The 16,779-nt window shown below is 27.2% G+C and overlaps 1 protein-coding gene across 1 annotated transcript; it reads right to left on the bottom strand.

Moving 5' to 3' along the window:
- Positions 1–5,574: 5,574 nt before the first annotated feature.
- Positions 5,575–16,723, bottom strand: LOC111029364 (clustered mitochondria protein homolog). The gene is made up of 23 exons (XM_022308333.1): positions 16,435–16,723; positions 12,836–13,194; positions 12,609–12,770; positions 12,162–12,303; positions 11,965–12,095; positions 11,519–11,655; positions 11,230–11,459; positions 10,993–11,129; positions 10,726–10,920; positions 10,442–10,654; positions 10,198–10,372; positions 10,029–10,134; positions 9,848–9,953; positions 9,622–9,781; positions 9,353–9,561; positions 8,827–9,033; positions 8,463–8,770; positions 8,238–8,367; positions 7,908–8,180; positions 7,725–7,850; positions 7,396–7,611; positions 7,127–7,335; positions 5,575–5,690 (listed from the first exon to the last, which is right to left on the bottom strand). The coding sequence occupies exons 1-23, from the start codon at positions 16,490–16,492 to the stop codon at positions 5,591–5,593; spliced, it is 4,089 nt and encodes a 1,362-aa protein (XP_022164025.1). The 5' UTR covers positions 16,493–16,723; the 3' UTR covers positions 5,575–5,590.
- Between the last annotated feature and the right edge of the window lie 56 nt (positions 16,724–16,779).

Below are 16,779 nucleotides of genomic sequence, written 5' to 3'. Positions count from 1 at the left end.
GATGATATTAAATTTGAATTCAGTGATATCAAATCATTGTATACGAAAAAGTATTCTGAGCGGAGTCAGTTTAAGATATTTTATATTGTTATTACTTATTACTAAAAAATGAACATTGAAAATGTTCGTCAACAGTTTAAAATGAGTCAAAATATTTTGAAAAGTATATGAATTGATGAAATAAACATTTATTGCAAATTTCAAGTGTCTACAGTAATTGATTTTGAATTACAACAGAATAAGAAAATAGCTACAAGAGAAATCGAGTGAATATCCAATGTTGTAAAAATTTCCACTTCAAACGCTCATAAAAATTGAATTTGATTTTCCAGTAGAAATTGTTTTTTGATAAAGGTAGACAAACTTGTAAGGAATCTTGTATTACATTTTTAAATCTTAGATATAAATAGAAAATTTTTTATAAATGTCTAACTAAATATAACTTGCTAATTTTCATGATTTTTAAGAATTTTGTCAAAATTCTCAGTTTAAACGTTCATAAAAAATTATTGTGGATTAACGCTCAACTTTTTTTTTTTTATTTCCATTAACAACAGCTTACAATGAACCTTGTAAGACATTTTCAAGTTTTTTGACGGAGCGAAAAATTTTTTATCGACTTGGGTTTTAAAAAAAAAATAATAATCGAAAATTTAATTTGTCTATAAATAGACAAATAGTTCAACACAAATCAAAATATTTTGAAAATTGTATGGTGTATAGAAAATGCTTACACAAATATTCAGTGAAAATGTCATGTATCTAAGGTCATTTTTGTTAGAGTTACACTTAAAACCAAAATCAATTTTTTCGAAAAATGGTTTTGCGTATAAATTCCCTTTTTTCCTTAAATTTTTGTTTGTTTTTTCTGTTGCTTTTGAATACTATTGGGAATTATAAACTGACCTACTGAAAGCACCAACTAGATTCACTTTACTACCAGAAAAGCTGCTAATGAAGAAAATCAAAGCACTTTTACTGCAAGAAACCGTGATGACATAAACAAAAAATAAATAAACATAAAAACACACATCATTGTAAAATCAATACATTCATCGCTCCGCTCAGAACCTAAAATCATCTTCATGTTTTTTACTTGGTACCCGGGTACCATAAAATACATCATCAATATTTAATCGAAGAGTGACATATATTACCAATTATTTCTATAGGTTTTAGAAGATGTCGAATTTATAACTTGTCTGAAACTTTAAAGTGAAAAAAATGTTGAACTTATAAGAAGATGATGATTTGTGGTTACTTCTCACATGTATGTAGTACCAATTATAATCTAAAGGTAGGTAGTTCGTATTCTGTGGGTCAAAATTCAAAATCGTCCAGTATGTACTTAAAAAAACAAAATAAATATCATTAATATCAAATATTAATATTTTTAATTATCTACAGAGTATAGACTATAGACTTGAAATAGTTTTCAAGATAGTTTAGCTCTTTTGTGCTATTAATAGGTAGGTATATTTAAAATTAATTTTTGATTTATGTTATGTTGAGTGATTAATAGTTATTTATTATTTAATGATTCAATTTACCATATTTTTTAAATTTATGTTACACTATATGAGTCATTGTATAATAAATAATTATTAATCACCCATCCAATTACCAAAATTTGTTAATAATTTACAGTATGACGTGTTGCTGATGGCAGAAGCAACAATGCACACGAATCACAGGATAGCCCGCTACTGTCTCGTGGTCGACATAAATGAAATGGGGAACGGAAAAAATAAAATGGGGAACGGAAAAAAAGTCTCGGGGAAAAAGTCTCAAAGAAAAAAAGTCTCGGTGGAAAAAGTTATATTTTTATAAAAAAAAATATGTCATTGAATCATAGTCGTATTTAAAAAATAACACATAATATCACATAAATATAATATAAATTATTATCGTTGTAGCTTAATATTTTGAAATATGTATATCACACAGTGTTAGATGACTTGTCAGGAACATATTTTACAGAATAAAAGTTAATACATTTTACAGAAATTTTTATAAAAAAAAAACATGTCATTGAATCGTATTTAAAAAATAACATATATGTATATATCACACAAAGTTAGAAAAAAAATAATTACATAATTATAAAAAATCCTATAGATATATAAATTATAAATTGTTATCGCTGTAGCTTAATATTTTGACCTATAGCTTTCGAAAAATCTTTGAGTTCAATTTTATTTTCCCCAAAACGAGTGCATAAAGCATTTAATACGATTGAAAGATATAGCTGGTATATAATAGTAAACTTTATCATTTTATTTACGGTTGTCCACCCAAAACTAACGTATATTAGATATGATATGCGAATAGTAGATTTTATCGTTGTATAAAAGTATTTTTCACACAATAATAACGTTTTATGCAGAGTGATTATATAAGTTTAGTCATCTAACTTTATGTGATATACTATGTGTATATATTTCAAAATATTAAGCTACAACGATAATAATTTATATTATTTATACTATTATATTTATGTGATATTATGTGTTATTTTTTAAATACGACTACGATTCAATGACTTATTTTTTTTTATAAAAATATAACTTTTTTTCCCTGAGACTTTTTTTCCACCGAGACTTTTTCTTTGAGACTTTTTTTCCGGGACTTTTTTTCCTACCATCAAATAAAATAGAGGTCCGGGACTACATGCATAACAAAATCAGGCTGACAATCGATGTCACATTTTCCAAAAAATCTAATTATCACGCTATCAATTACCTACCTTAATGATCTGTGTCGTTATGCGTGCTGTGCCTGGGCTACGACGGCAGGAGATGAGAATAGATTTAATATCTTTGGAAGTCTTAAGGAAAATGTATGGTCCCGTCCATAACTGACACTGTGTGGTAAGTCAAATGAGCAGCTAGAACAAATATGGAAAACGAAGTATGTTCCAAATTCCAATCAATAAAAGGTGCATGAAAGTGCGGTCCTAGAGATCCAAAAATATTATGTAGAAAACAATACTCATGAGTAGCATTAATAGGAGCAACAATGTTTATTGTGGTTATGAGACATAGACAATTTGAGACTAGACCCATAGGCGTGTGTAGAGTTATGAGTTGAAATATTGAAATATATTTTTAATTTAAATTTGTGTTTTCTGTCATGTTTTAAAAAATCATCACTAGAAGGTTAGTCCCAGTGGCGTACCTGTGGGGTGGCGAAGGGGATAGCCCCCCGCGGGTCGTATAATTATAAGTGACAACTGACAATGTATGAGAAATGTCCATTGTTATATTTTTTTTTAGTTTTTATTATAATTTTCATTTTTTTTCATGAAGTCAATAATATGATTATAGATAACATGATAACATAATCAATCCCTAGATTTATTGTACTTTTAACGTACATTTTTAAGATATTTTAAGAATAGATAAAAATATATTCCCCCCCGTAAGAGAGGCCTAGGTACGCCACTGGGTTAGACTGATTTCATACCGGATTAGTGATTGTCAATATTTACTTCCCGATCATAATATAGAGATGTAAGATGTAAGCAACATTTTTATAACATTCAACTAAATAGAAGTGTTTACTGTACTTCCTACTTTAATTTTAATTTTTTTATTTTCATAAAAATAAAATATTTCAAAAAAATAATTTTCATGAAATTTCAGAACCCTTGAAGTTGCGGGGTGGGTCATGGCCTGCACTGTGAGATGTACTATACTGATTGGTGGTTATAGATTGCCACCTAGTTCATATGGGTATACTAGTACTAAAGTAGTATTGTCTATTCTGTCATTTTTCATTTTTTTATATCATGAAACTTATTAAAACCTTAATTATAACCACCTTATTAATTAAAATATGTACTATATAGAAAAATTAAATTGTTAAATTGTTGGCAGATGTAATTATTTGTAACGGGGAGTCCATCTATTATATTATGTTATTTAACGATGTTCCCTATGCTATAAATACTATCGTCTACCTTCTCTACTAAAAATTTTTTTATTTGTATAATTGTATACTTGTTCTGCCTTAAGGGGATGCTACAAAAACATGACGTGGCAAATTTGTTTGTTAACAGTAATACATTTTACTCTGTAATTTCTAAAATCACAGTAAAATTACTTCTTATACAATTTAAAGGTAAGATAATTATTATCTAGGGCATCTCAGGTTTTTTTCATTAAATTTTAATTTTAGAGAGTTAAGAATATTTAAAAATTGTAAATTGTTTATACATCTTAAAAAAGTCATATGGTAAATGAAAGTTTATTATATCACTTGAATTCTTTTAGCTTGGTCCACTTTGCCACAACAGGCTGAGCAAGCCTATGACTAAACACCGTGGTTTAATAATAGGGAAAAGTGAAGGAAATTAGTATTGGTAGAAAAATCCTCCACAGTAATCAGTAAAGCTAAAAATGATGTCGCTATGTGCAAAAAATACTTAAGTCTATATAAATAGTATTATCTTCCACACTTTTGGAAGAATTATGCGAGGTTTCACTAAACATTTAATGAATCAATAGTGAGGTAATGGTCCCTTAAACAAGATTAAGTGGTCCATGATTGGTCCATTATGTTTAAGTCAACCATTCAATTTAATCAATTTTTTATGCAACACAACAAGTCCTAGATTTATAAATATAATTGCCACAATAGTCTTGTTTCTTGAGATGAGTTTCAAAAGTTAAACACATAAAAACAAAAAATTAACATTTGTTTTGTAAAAAACTTTATTTGTATAATTTTCAACTACAATAATGGTTTGTATAAAAAATCAACAAACTTTCTAAAATAAATCTACTGTCTTGTTACCAGTCTAATATTATCGCAGTCTAAAAGTTTTTTGGTGATTTTAAAATTCTAAACACATATGATATAGTAATAATAGTAATAACAACAACAGAAAAAAAATATATATACACACATATATGTATATATATAAATGACAAAAAAATATAGATTTAATGCTTTTTTTGCTATTTAGTTTTTAACATAAGAAACAATTAAATATAAATTATTGCTATTTTATTCTTTTATAGTCTAATATTTTTGTACAAGATGGTTCAAATAACACAAATATGATATTACATTTTATACTTAACTGCTACTAGGAAATAGTAATTTAAACTTCACGAGCTCTGGTGTTACCTTTTGGTACTTCAATTAATATTATAAAGTAGTTAAAACATTCAACTTTAATGACATTAATTAGTAAATAAAAATAAGTAGTTTATTTTATTTTATTCCAGCAGCTCAGGTTCTCAGTTCTATATGTATAATAATGTATGTATACATAATTAGTAATTATTAATTACGTACACACACATACATATAATATTACAACTTTAAAATTTGTATGATGATTTTAATAACTAAATATGAACTAACAGAGACTAGATAAATGGCACTACAGTGTGTGTATATATATATAAATTAATAATGTATAATGATGTATCATATATCCAGTAACAAAACAGAAGAACTTATTAACTAAATAAACAATACAAAATAAAAATGAGCATCAAAATGACTACTTAAGTTGTCTAACAGCAATCGATAAACCACTGAAAGCATTAGACAAACTTACTACATGTTTCGGAAATACTCAACTGGTGCATTCTTGTTGCTCTGTTGATGGTTTCACCAAGTCTAATGTTTCCGAACGTTTTTCAACCTCTGCTTTGAAATTTTCTAAGTCTTGTTGACTAAACAGTTAATACAAATTTAAATAATAAAAAAATACTATGAAAGTTATAAAAATTAATTAAAGTTCTGTATAATTATTGGGAAAAAAACAATCCTTATACAATGAAATGATCTTTTATAGTTAAGAGGATGTCAGCGCATTTTTTTCTTTCTCTGAATCACTCACTTCATAGCAAATTTAATGTTCCCAAAAATGATTATTTTTTTTTTTCATTGATCCTAAGCCTGGCAACTATAGCCATTAGCCGTTTTGTAGGTTTCTATTATGCCCAGTTGGGGGATGGCGGCCTCTCTCTAAAGGCGATGTCTTTAGAAAAGTTCTGCCAGAGATTCGAACCAGCGACGGTGCAAGTTGCAACCGACACCTTGGTCCACCCACTTGGCCACTCCATCCCCCAAAAATGATTATAACTATAATAAAATGACCTCTTATAAAATTAAAAAATAAGACTATTATCTGGGGTATCTTCTCCTAAGCATTTTATTATATTTCAATTTTAATGCGAGTTAGTACAATTTTTCTACGATGTACAAATAATTTACAATTTTAAAACTCATAACTCCCTTTAAAATTAAAATTCAATTTTAATAAAAAACTTAAAAAATACCTTAGATAATGAGTTTATCTTTAAATTTTATAAGAGATAATTTCACTTTAATTTTAAAAATTATGATTATTGTGAATGCAAAATTTGCCATGATGCGTGTTGACGTCCTCTTAATAACACTATAGGCAATGCCAGAATTTGGCAAGTCTCCAAATAATATTTTTTGAATTCAAACAAAATAATATTAGAGTAATTATATTTTATGTTGATATTCAATTTCGTAATTCTAAAAACAAAATTGTGTTTTAAACTATTAAAAGAACAATTTTTAAGGATCCCAAAACTTGTATTATTATTTAAACTAAATTTCATCAACATTTTTAGAAAAAAACTTTCAATGCACATACCTTAAAATTAGTCTTGAACATTTAAAAGGTTACAGTAAAATGTTTAAATTTTCACTACACTCTCCAAAAATTCTTGTGGCTACAATATTTATTTATTTTGATAATTCTAGTAATAATTAAATTGAGAGTTTATCATATTATATAAAAATGTCAGGCTTTTTGACTAAAAAACAATGTTATCAAGATTTATGGACAGAAAAATACAATAAGATATCAAACATTTCTAAATAGTTTAAATAGTTCAAAAAGTCAAAATATTTTGAAAATTATATAAGAACCAATGCCCAAACAATTAAATCTTGGGAGAATGGTCAACATAGCTAATCATTGTTCCTTATTTTCACACTTAAATAAATAATGTAATAAAAAAAGAAAATATTAATATCACATATGAATTTTTTTATGGGTATAAGTTATATATAATAAAATAATAAAACGAAAGTATTTAATATGTGTATAAAATTAAATCTACCAACATACCTAATTTGTACATACAGAATGCCATTGATGACATTGAGCATATCTAATACACTGCCCATAGATGGTGGGTGGATTTGTATAGGAGGTAATGTAGCACCAGTTTTGCCTGTATAGATTTCATTCATTTTTTTTTGTAATACAACTGCCTGATGTGTTAGGTGCTTCAAACAATCCGATGACTCCTGTGTTTTTTCATGTTTTTCACCAAACTTTAAAATAAAATACATTAATTTAAGTTACTTGTGAGTATTTCATTGATATACTAGTACCTGTTGTTTATAAATTGCATAAGTTTCTCTTTCATTGCTCAATGCTGAACGAAAATCTCCCATACAACTTTGAGTGCGAGCAACTAGATGATAACTCACTGCTACTTTTAATGATTTAGGACCATAAAATTTAATATTTAAAGCTAAAGCTTTTTCTAAAAATCTCAATGAAAGATCATATTCTTGAACTGCATGCAATATCAGACTAATATTACTCTATAATAGATGTATAAAAAAAAGATAAATAATATAGACAATAATATACAATATACATTTTATATAGAATATAAATAAATAATTTTAGTTAAAATAATCTTGGATATACATACATCTAACAGAGCGATTTCAGGGTGGTTTTCTCCACAAATCAAAACAGCCAAATAACGAGCTCGGTACAACAACTTTAAAGCTGTAGTTATTTGATTATTTGCATAACAATACAAAGCTAAATGAATCTAAAATAAAAATAAAAGTTTATAATATGCAAAAATTACATTTTCTTCTAATATTACATATTCTGTTATCGTATAAGGGTGATCAATTCCATTAACTCGTTCTGACATAAAGACAGCTTTCTGTTGATATGCCATAGCTTCACCATAATCACCCATAATATAGCTTAACCTAGCAAGCATTCGTAAACATTGAGCGATTTCAGGATGCATTGCACCATATACATTATTTAATAAAGTCAAAGCTTCCATAATTAAATCGTATCCTTCTTTTAAAAGCCCTTGTTGGATTTTTGTTTGGCCGGTGGTATAAAAATTAAATGCATCAGTCGCCTGTAAGAACCAACATGGATTATAAAAACCGAATAAAACAAACCTATTTTATATTACCCTAGGGTTGATGTGTTTAACAACGGGAAACATATTCACAATATCTTCTTCAAAGAATGTAAACCGATTTTTAGAATCAAATGAATATTCCCTCAACAGTATCTGAATTCCAGTTTTTAAACAAAATGATCTATTCAAAGAAAATCAAACATTCTGATTAATTCATAAATAACTAACACAAATACAATAATCTCCTATAAAAAGCTTTATGTAAGTAATATATACCTCAATAATGATATTTTTTGAGTACCATAATGTTCACAAATAGATTCAATAGTTTCAGAAACCAATTCCCAAGCATAATATGATTTTACTTCTGCTCGAATTTGAGTCCATAGAGCATGCCGAGTAAGATTAGCCCAATCTTTATTATCTACTGTTAATAATCTGTTTAATCGACCTTTACGTTTGTTGCGTTTTTTGATTGGTTTAACATCGTCTAAAGTATTCTGAGGATGCGGTGTTGAACATGATGATAAAAAACAATTCAAAAAATGACTAACTGCATTTGCTAGACTCATCAACTCTGCTGACTAAAAATAAAAAAAATGTTAAGTATATAAAATAATGTATTTATTATTTTTCTTACTTGTATATAAGTATTAAATATGTGTTTTGCTGCTCTAGTAATTAATTCTGCAACAGTTATACTGTACAAATATTCAAGTTGTTTGATTTTTGAAAGTTTTTCTGCTATTTTCCCCAAATAACGAATATTGATACCTCTGGTATGTAAATTTTCAGATAGTATTTGTCCGTCCATTGGAGCAGAAGAATGATCCATACAGTCTCTAATCTGTAAGAATATATTTTAATTATTGTTCAGTATATAACATTAGTACAGTTTGCCTTTTTTTTCCATATTTAAATGTAATCAATATCTAATCATAATATTAAAAGTAAAAACTTGGGGGTTTCAATACTAAAAGGTAGCTTCATTGTACGTATTGTATCTTATGTAGAATATAAGTTTTAATTAAATTTTCTATAAGCAAACTTCAACTTTAATTCAATAATTTTAAGACATCAATTTAATTTATTTAAAAAACTATTCACAATATGATAGACGACCTCATTACTAATTAGCAACAGATAAAAAAATCATACAAACATACAAACAATGGAATTTGTGATAACAGTAGATATTCAGCTGCATCTACAACCAATTGTTTTTCTAATTTAAACTGATCTGAATCAGAGTTAAAATGCTTTACACCCGGTGAAAATACATCTGGGTTAAATCTTATATCAAATTCTGTTTCTTTCAGTGAGCCAACTTTTTGAGCAGCTTTCTTAACAACTTCTTTAGTGCTATTATCATCACCTATTACAAACAATACACAATAAAATAACTAAAAATTGAAATCAACAAATAATAGCTTACTGTCTTTCACAGCGCTTTCAGTAATTGTTTCGACAATTTTTTTTTTTGTTTCTAATGACTCTTCCAGTGTACTTTCATTCACTTTACTATCATTTATTTTAACATCAGCTGTTTCATTTTTACTATTTTCATCTATGTTTTGGATTTTTTTTTCTTTAATCTAATTAATAATTTAGATAATTCATATTAGATAGATTAAATAAATTTAAGTGCGAATCCAACATACCGGTACATTATTATCAGTAATGCTGTCTACATTTCTTTGGTTTTTCCATAAGTTTAAATGCTGTAAATGGAATGCTGCATATTTAATAAACATCATATAACGTGTTCTGTAAACAAATTAAAAATAAAATATTGAATTAGATAGATCTTAAACAGAATATAATTTTACTTAAAATTCTTACTCGATAAATGAATCAATCAACTCCTGTCTGAGGCAACATAACTTATGTCTATGTTGAATAGGAAATCCCAAAGATTTAACTTCTTTACTAAGTATATCTTCATCAACTATAGCCAATAATTAAATTATTTTAAGTCATTGAATTCAAATCATGTTTAAATAAAACTTACGAAGCAGGAAATTGACATCTGGAGGAAAAGTTCTAAGTAGATCCAAGATATAATAACGGCTATCATTTCCAATGATGCCTTTACACTCTACAGAAGAACATAATTCAATTTCTTCACTTTTTTCACTAATTACTTTATGTGGCATAATTTTTAACTGCTGCGCTGCTTGACTAAGCTATAATAAGAGTACAGTTGACTTCAATATATATTAATTATATATTCAATATAATGCATGGTCACATACTAATTCAATATATTTTGGATTCGTAGTCACAGTTTTACCAAAGTCCACTGATCCATACACAACAGATTGTTCCTGTTCTCTTTCCAAAATACCAGGAATGATAGATTGAGCTGTGACTCTGTACCCTCTATAATCAACAACTACCGTTCCCAATGTGTATAATCCAGGTAAGTCAACTGCACTATATACTCGTACTCCTTGCAAATCATTTCGCTAAAAAAAACATTAAGCCATTTAAAAAATAGAAACATTAATTTGAATAAAAATAAAGGTTAAATACATACAGGAGCGACAAAAGCAGCAGCATCTCCTCCTAATTCTTTATAATGATCTCTAACATCAAAACCAAGCGAGAAAAAAATATTGTTCCATATAAACATTTGCATTTTTGCTTCTTCACCAGGATTAATAGCCATTACATTACCATCAATTACTGCCATCGCACCTCGGGTAGCAGCAGCTACAAAATCACCGTGCACCTGTAAAAAGTAAGTATTTAAACCAACATAACACTTACAGTTTAAGGAATTTAAAATATCATTTATACAAACTTTGAAAATAGCTCTTTCTCTTAATAAACGTTCTGGAAGATTTTTACGGGGGAGTTCTCTAGTTGTTTGCAATTCTTCATTCCAATCTCGAGTTTGACCTGGGATATGCTCTTCATAACCAAGTTTTGATGAAAAAGCTAAAATATACAAAATAATTAAATTTCTTTTATTCAGATGTACATAATTAACCATGAAGATGAAATTTCTAAAAAAAAAAACAACTAAAATAATACAAACTGTCTTCAGCTCTGATGGCATCTAAAGTATGTTCAAGTAATGGAGAAGCCCAACTATATACTTGATAAGGTGTTGCAACACGTTCAAAGGGATGACGAGCAGTTCTCTTTTTTTGCAATGCTGCAAAATTCCGTTTGAAAGCCGGACTTACTTGACTTAGTAATTCAATTAAAGAGTGACATAAATGATTTGGAGCAGCAGGTTTCGGATTAAATTCTTCATTTGTAGACCTAATTATAATGAAAATTATAATAAAAAATAAAAATAATAAAATAAAATGTATAATTACTGGTTAATGAAAAATCCTTTAGTACAAGCAGTAATGTGAAAATGTTTATCCTCCAATGTAATAACATACATATACATCAAATCTCCGTGCATTTTTCGAAAACCCGGTGGAGGATTCCACGCAGAAGTAGTAAGCACCTACGACCACAAATACTGTTATATATTAACGGTTGACAAAAAATTAAATTAATATTAAAAGAACGGATTAATTATTTGAATGATAGTTCTGAGAACAACCGCACATAAATTCCATCTAACATTGTACACTTCAGATTAAAAAATATATATATACTCTTAACAACAACAAAGCTATTAAGTAAAACATATTAAACATTGTTTTGCTTTAAACAGAATCTAAAATAAAAAATAATTATACAATAAACAAAATCATTTCCGTAAAGTACATACAAAATGTTGTAGATTTTATGAAATACGATTGTTAGTTACCTTGATACATAGAGGTCCTTTTAAGTCTTTTGAAGTTGGGTGTAGAGGAAGTAAAGGTCGATCTTTATTGTTTGGCATTATATAGTCTGGAGGAGTGCAATCAACACTTTCAGACCGAGTTTTTTTCTTTTCTATTTTTAAAAACACAATAGTTTATAATACCGCTTACGTAAATAAAGTTATATCAAACTTATCACCTTGAGTAACAACATTTAAAAATGATAATGAATTACAATCAACACCATTGTAAGCATCTGCCATTTCTAATGATTTTAATATGTCTCTAACATGACGAACATGAATTCTAGCTTCACGCATTGTGTACGGTTCTTCAACAACCTACAAATATTATAAAAAAAATTAAAAATCAAGGTGTTTTTAATATATTAGAAAATATATTTTGGAACAAGTATTTCAAGTTCTTTTAGTTTAAAATAAATAATAGGCAAATAATTCATTAAGACTGAATTGAAGATAATTCAAGGTGTCTATTGGTTTCAAGATATGTTGGGTCGTTATTAGTTTAAGTTATATTCTGTGTTCCTGTAGAATTTTTTGGGACATGGTATTGTTACCAATTCTAGAGTTATAAACTATATTGTAACTATCACTATATTCAACATCAAACTAATACTAAGACATACCTTAATAATAGATCCTTCTTTAAGACCATCAATAGTTTTTAGTTCTGAAAAATTATCCAATGTTACCCCATTTAACTGTAATGAAAAACAAGTACGGTGACATGTGTCTTCTCTGTCCATCAGTAATTGGTGAATCTCTTGAACCAATTCCATACTAGATACCTACATTAAATATTACATATGACAAACAATTTTAAATTGAATAATTTGTATTTCATTTAACCTACTTGAATTTCAAAAGCTTCAGTTCCAGGACAAACTATTTTCACATTAAATCCAAGGTCTTGAATGAAAATTATCTCAGTACCTGGTTTTTTATCATTATCTGTACTTTCCTCAGAACTGTCATCACTATGAGAAATATCATTAATGTTTGCGCCTGTAATCATTTTGCCTACATCTTTTTCTTTTTTGGTATTTTTTTTTAACTGCTTTTTTCCAATTTTATGGGATTCATTATTGTTTACAACATCCACATGATTAACAGCTGTAGTACTATCAGAATTAACTTCTTGAGTACTGATTCCATTAATAACATGATCTACAGTTGGTGTTTTATGATCATTACAAACCATTTCTATATTTCCTGCAATATAACATTGTTATTATTTAGTAAGTCTTATCATAATTAAATTAATATATTTAAAATTTAATATTAAGTTGCATACAATTGTTTATTTTCATATAGATAAAGTGCAAGACTGCACTAACTCATTTTTTGATATGACAATAAATTATTGTCTTCCAATTTAATGCAACACCATCATAGTGTATAAATATTTCCTCTAAGTATATTTAAAACTTGGATGGATAAATAAACTTTTTATTTGAAGAAAATAAACAGCCTGGGTATTAAGAGGATGTCAATGCACTGTTCGTTTTCCCTCTCTGGCCCGTGCATAACATGAACAAAACGTATTTAAACCGAATCATTGTTTTTTAGTTTTTGAATAATATTAAAATGAAATCACCCATTACAAAATCGAAAGAGACTATTATTTTTGGAGGAATGCTACATCAATTTGCTTAAATATTGTCACAAAAAATTTAAATGTTGTTTAAATTTACAATTTTTTTATTTTAAATTCAAATTAAGTCAAATAATAATAAAATATAAAGCCGATATCCCATACCCTCAAAAGTATTATTCTCTATAATATAATTTCCACTGAATATCAAGAACCCAGTTGGACCACTGCTTCAAATTGCAAATATTGGAAATTAAAAAAAAATATATCCAGAATTAAACTTTTTGTGTACATTTTATCCCAAGCATGTTTGAGTCTAGTAAAAATGGCCACACCTAGACACAATGTTCACCTAAATTTGAGATTGAAAACACATTTTAATACTATTTTGTATACAAGATGTTTTTCAAGCATTCCCAATCTAATTTTCATGCTTAAATTACACATATAATTAAATTTCTTGAATGCCTCCTTGATAATTCTAATAGCACTTAAAAGTTAAAGATGATCTTGTGAAAATACAAAGTTCTATTTTACAAATAAGAACCCCTTATTTTACTTTTAATTATTCAACAGATTCCTTTTCTTTAAGTTTTGATGTATCTAAATCAAAATTAGAACAAGTAGTTTTTGAGTTAACTTTTTGTACTAAGGATTATATGTTAATGGGTGAAGACAGTTAAGTAGATATGGGGCCTTAAATTATTGGAAAATATTAGAAAGTACTATCTATTATTGATCTAACAATATAAATAATTTGTAAAATTGACCCAAGTACCTATAAATACTATATTTAATATTACATATTGTTTATATATTTGTAAAACCATATTTAAGAATTCTTATTTTTAGTTTGTACAATAACTCAGAAACTACTCATTAGAATTGAGATTTAGATATATCAACATTTTTAAGGGAATCAGCTGCTAAATAATTAGCAGTAAAAAAGGGGAAATTTCATTTGAAAAATAGAAGTTTGTGCACCACGGACACTCCTTAAGTGCAAAAAATATTGAAAATTTAGTTTTTAATTATAAGTACTGAACATTTTTAATTTGAGTAAATGTACTATTAAATGGAAAAATGAAGAGTGAGAATGCTTAAGTAATCACCTTCTAAATGATAGGTATACAATTTTGAGTCTTTATAATTAATTACTTAAGCACAAGTTCCATTGAAACAATCTACAGTTTTCAGTTAGATATTACTCCCTATAAGTCTGCAAAGGCTTGGTATACTGCATTAGTTTGATCACTTCCAGTTCTAGTATCTAATGCAGGGAAACCTAGTAGTTGTTCATGAACATTGATAGAAGTAACTAAATGAAGTCAATTAATTAAGCTTTTCCCTGTTTTGCAGGAAGCATTTTTCCATTTCAGTACTGAACCACTCAATTACTGTTTCTTCTTTTGCTAAATTATGGCGGATGTAATTTTACAGCCTATTCTTTACAAAATGTTATATGAGCATTTAGAAATGATGACTGATTTACAATAAGTTATAAGTCTATTGGTATTATTACCAGGAATGGCACAAGGGCAGTGCAACTGGTACAGCATCTACACGAGGCCTTGCGGAAGAGGAGTTAGCACGCACCAGAGCAGAAAATTGTCACCGGACAAATATAATAATTTATATTTTTCACAGAATGATGTTTATATTTATTTTAAATCTCAACTATCCTTCAACATACATTATAATTTAATGACAATCAGTTAATTATAATTTTTTGATAGAACTAAAAGTCAAAATTAGAATCAATTGTCAAAAATATAACCCATTTATTATTTAATAATTATTATGGAACTTAGTCATTGATATTTAAATTTTGTTTTAATTAATATTCTAAGGCAGTGATGTATTGCCAAAAATATACACCTTTATGGTAAGACGTTTTTCACACAGTTAGGCAACAATGGTAAAAATTGTATCGTTAAGTTTAAAAAGAATTATCTTGCTTCACTTAAAATAATTATTATTTTGCAGCCCTTAATATCACAATCAGATACAAATACCTTATACTTTTTAAGATAGTCTTGTATAGATGTGTTGTAGTGTAATGAAACAAATATTATGCAAACTTGAAAACTTTAATGATACTTAATATTTTTAGAAACTTAAATTCAGAAAAATAATAAAAATGTATTAATGTAAAGCACCCAGTAATATATATTCATAAAAAGTCAATGTAGAATAATGTAAAATATCAATGTTCCTCAAATTTCTTTATGATTATCCCTTAGTTTCTATAAAATACCATTTGAGAATTTAAAATCATAAGCAATACATGTATACAGGTTAAACCCTCATATCATAGAACATATTATAGAGTAAACACTTTTAAGAAAAAAACTGGAGAAGTGAGTAAACTCCTCAACACACAACTGTTTCTAGGTAATAAATAAATTTAAAAATATTTAGAAAAGTACTTGCCCATTATTCATTGCAATAACATTAGTAGATGGTTATGAAAAGGGGGACTTGCAAATATTTACAAATATAAAAATAAAAATTCTTATAACTTATAAACACCACTAATAATCTTAAATAATAATAATTATATAATAAAATACTAATAAAATTATAAAATACTAAATGAAATTAAATACATATAGGCATGATATAGATGCATGATTACAACATTTAAATTTAATTCCACCACTTAATTAACATATTATTTTTAGTTGATAGTGCAAAAACGTACTCACAAATTTGTTTTTAATTTAAATAGTAACCATAATACACATAATATTTTTTGCTAAGGATGCTGCACCATAGATATAAAATTTGTAATTAATTTTAAACACTTTTATAGTTAAGATTTTAAAATTAGTGTATTACCTATTTATTATACATACCATTTAATTGCTGATTGTTTGAATTAGTCAAGTTTCCCTCCTTGACTTCTAGTGTCATTGCAAATGGCTTCTAGTCTTCTCTATAAATTAAAAAAATTTACCCAGCTTTACAGGGTTATAACAAATGCACCAAAAAAATATAAAAGGCAATAACATAAAATAAAATAACTCAAAAACTTTACTAATTTTTGTTCAAAACTTAAATATTTTCTAAAACGTGACTATAAAAATTAAAAACATCGTGATGATATTTTACAAGAAGAATCAGGAAAATGAAGACAAATTAATTTGTAGAAGTGTTCGGGAGAAATGGTAACTTTTAACCGGATCAGTGTAGGCAAATGC

The sequence above is a fragment of the Myzus persicae genome, unplaced genomic scaffold (assembly GCF_001856785.1).
Source record: "Myzus persicae strain clone G006 unplaced genomic scaffold, MPER_G0061.0, whole genome shotgun sequence".
NCBI classification, from domain to species: domain Eukaryota; kingdom Metazoa; phylum Arthropoda; class Insecta; order Hemiptera; family Aphididae; genus Myzus; species Myzus persicae.
Note: the sequence above shows the minus strand (reverse complement) of the source record. Positions and strands in the feature narration are given on the sequence as shown.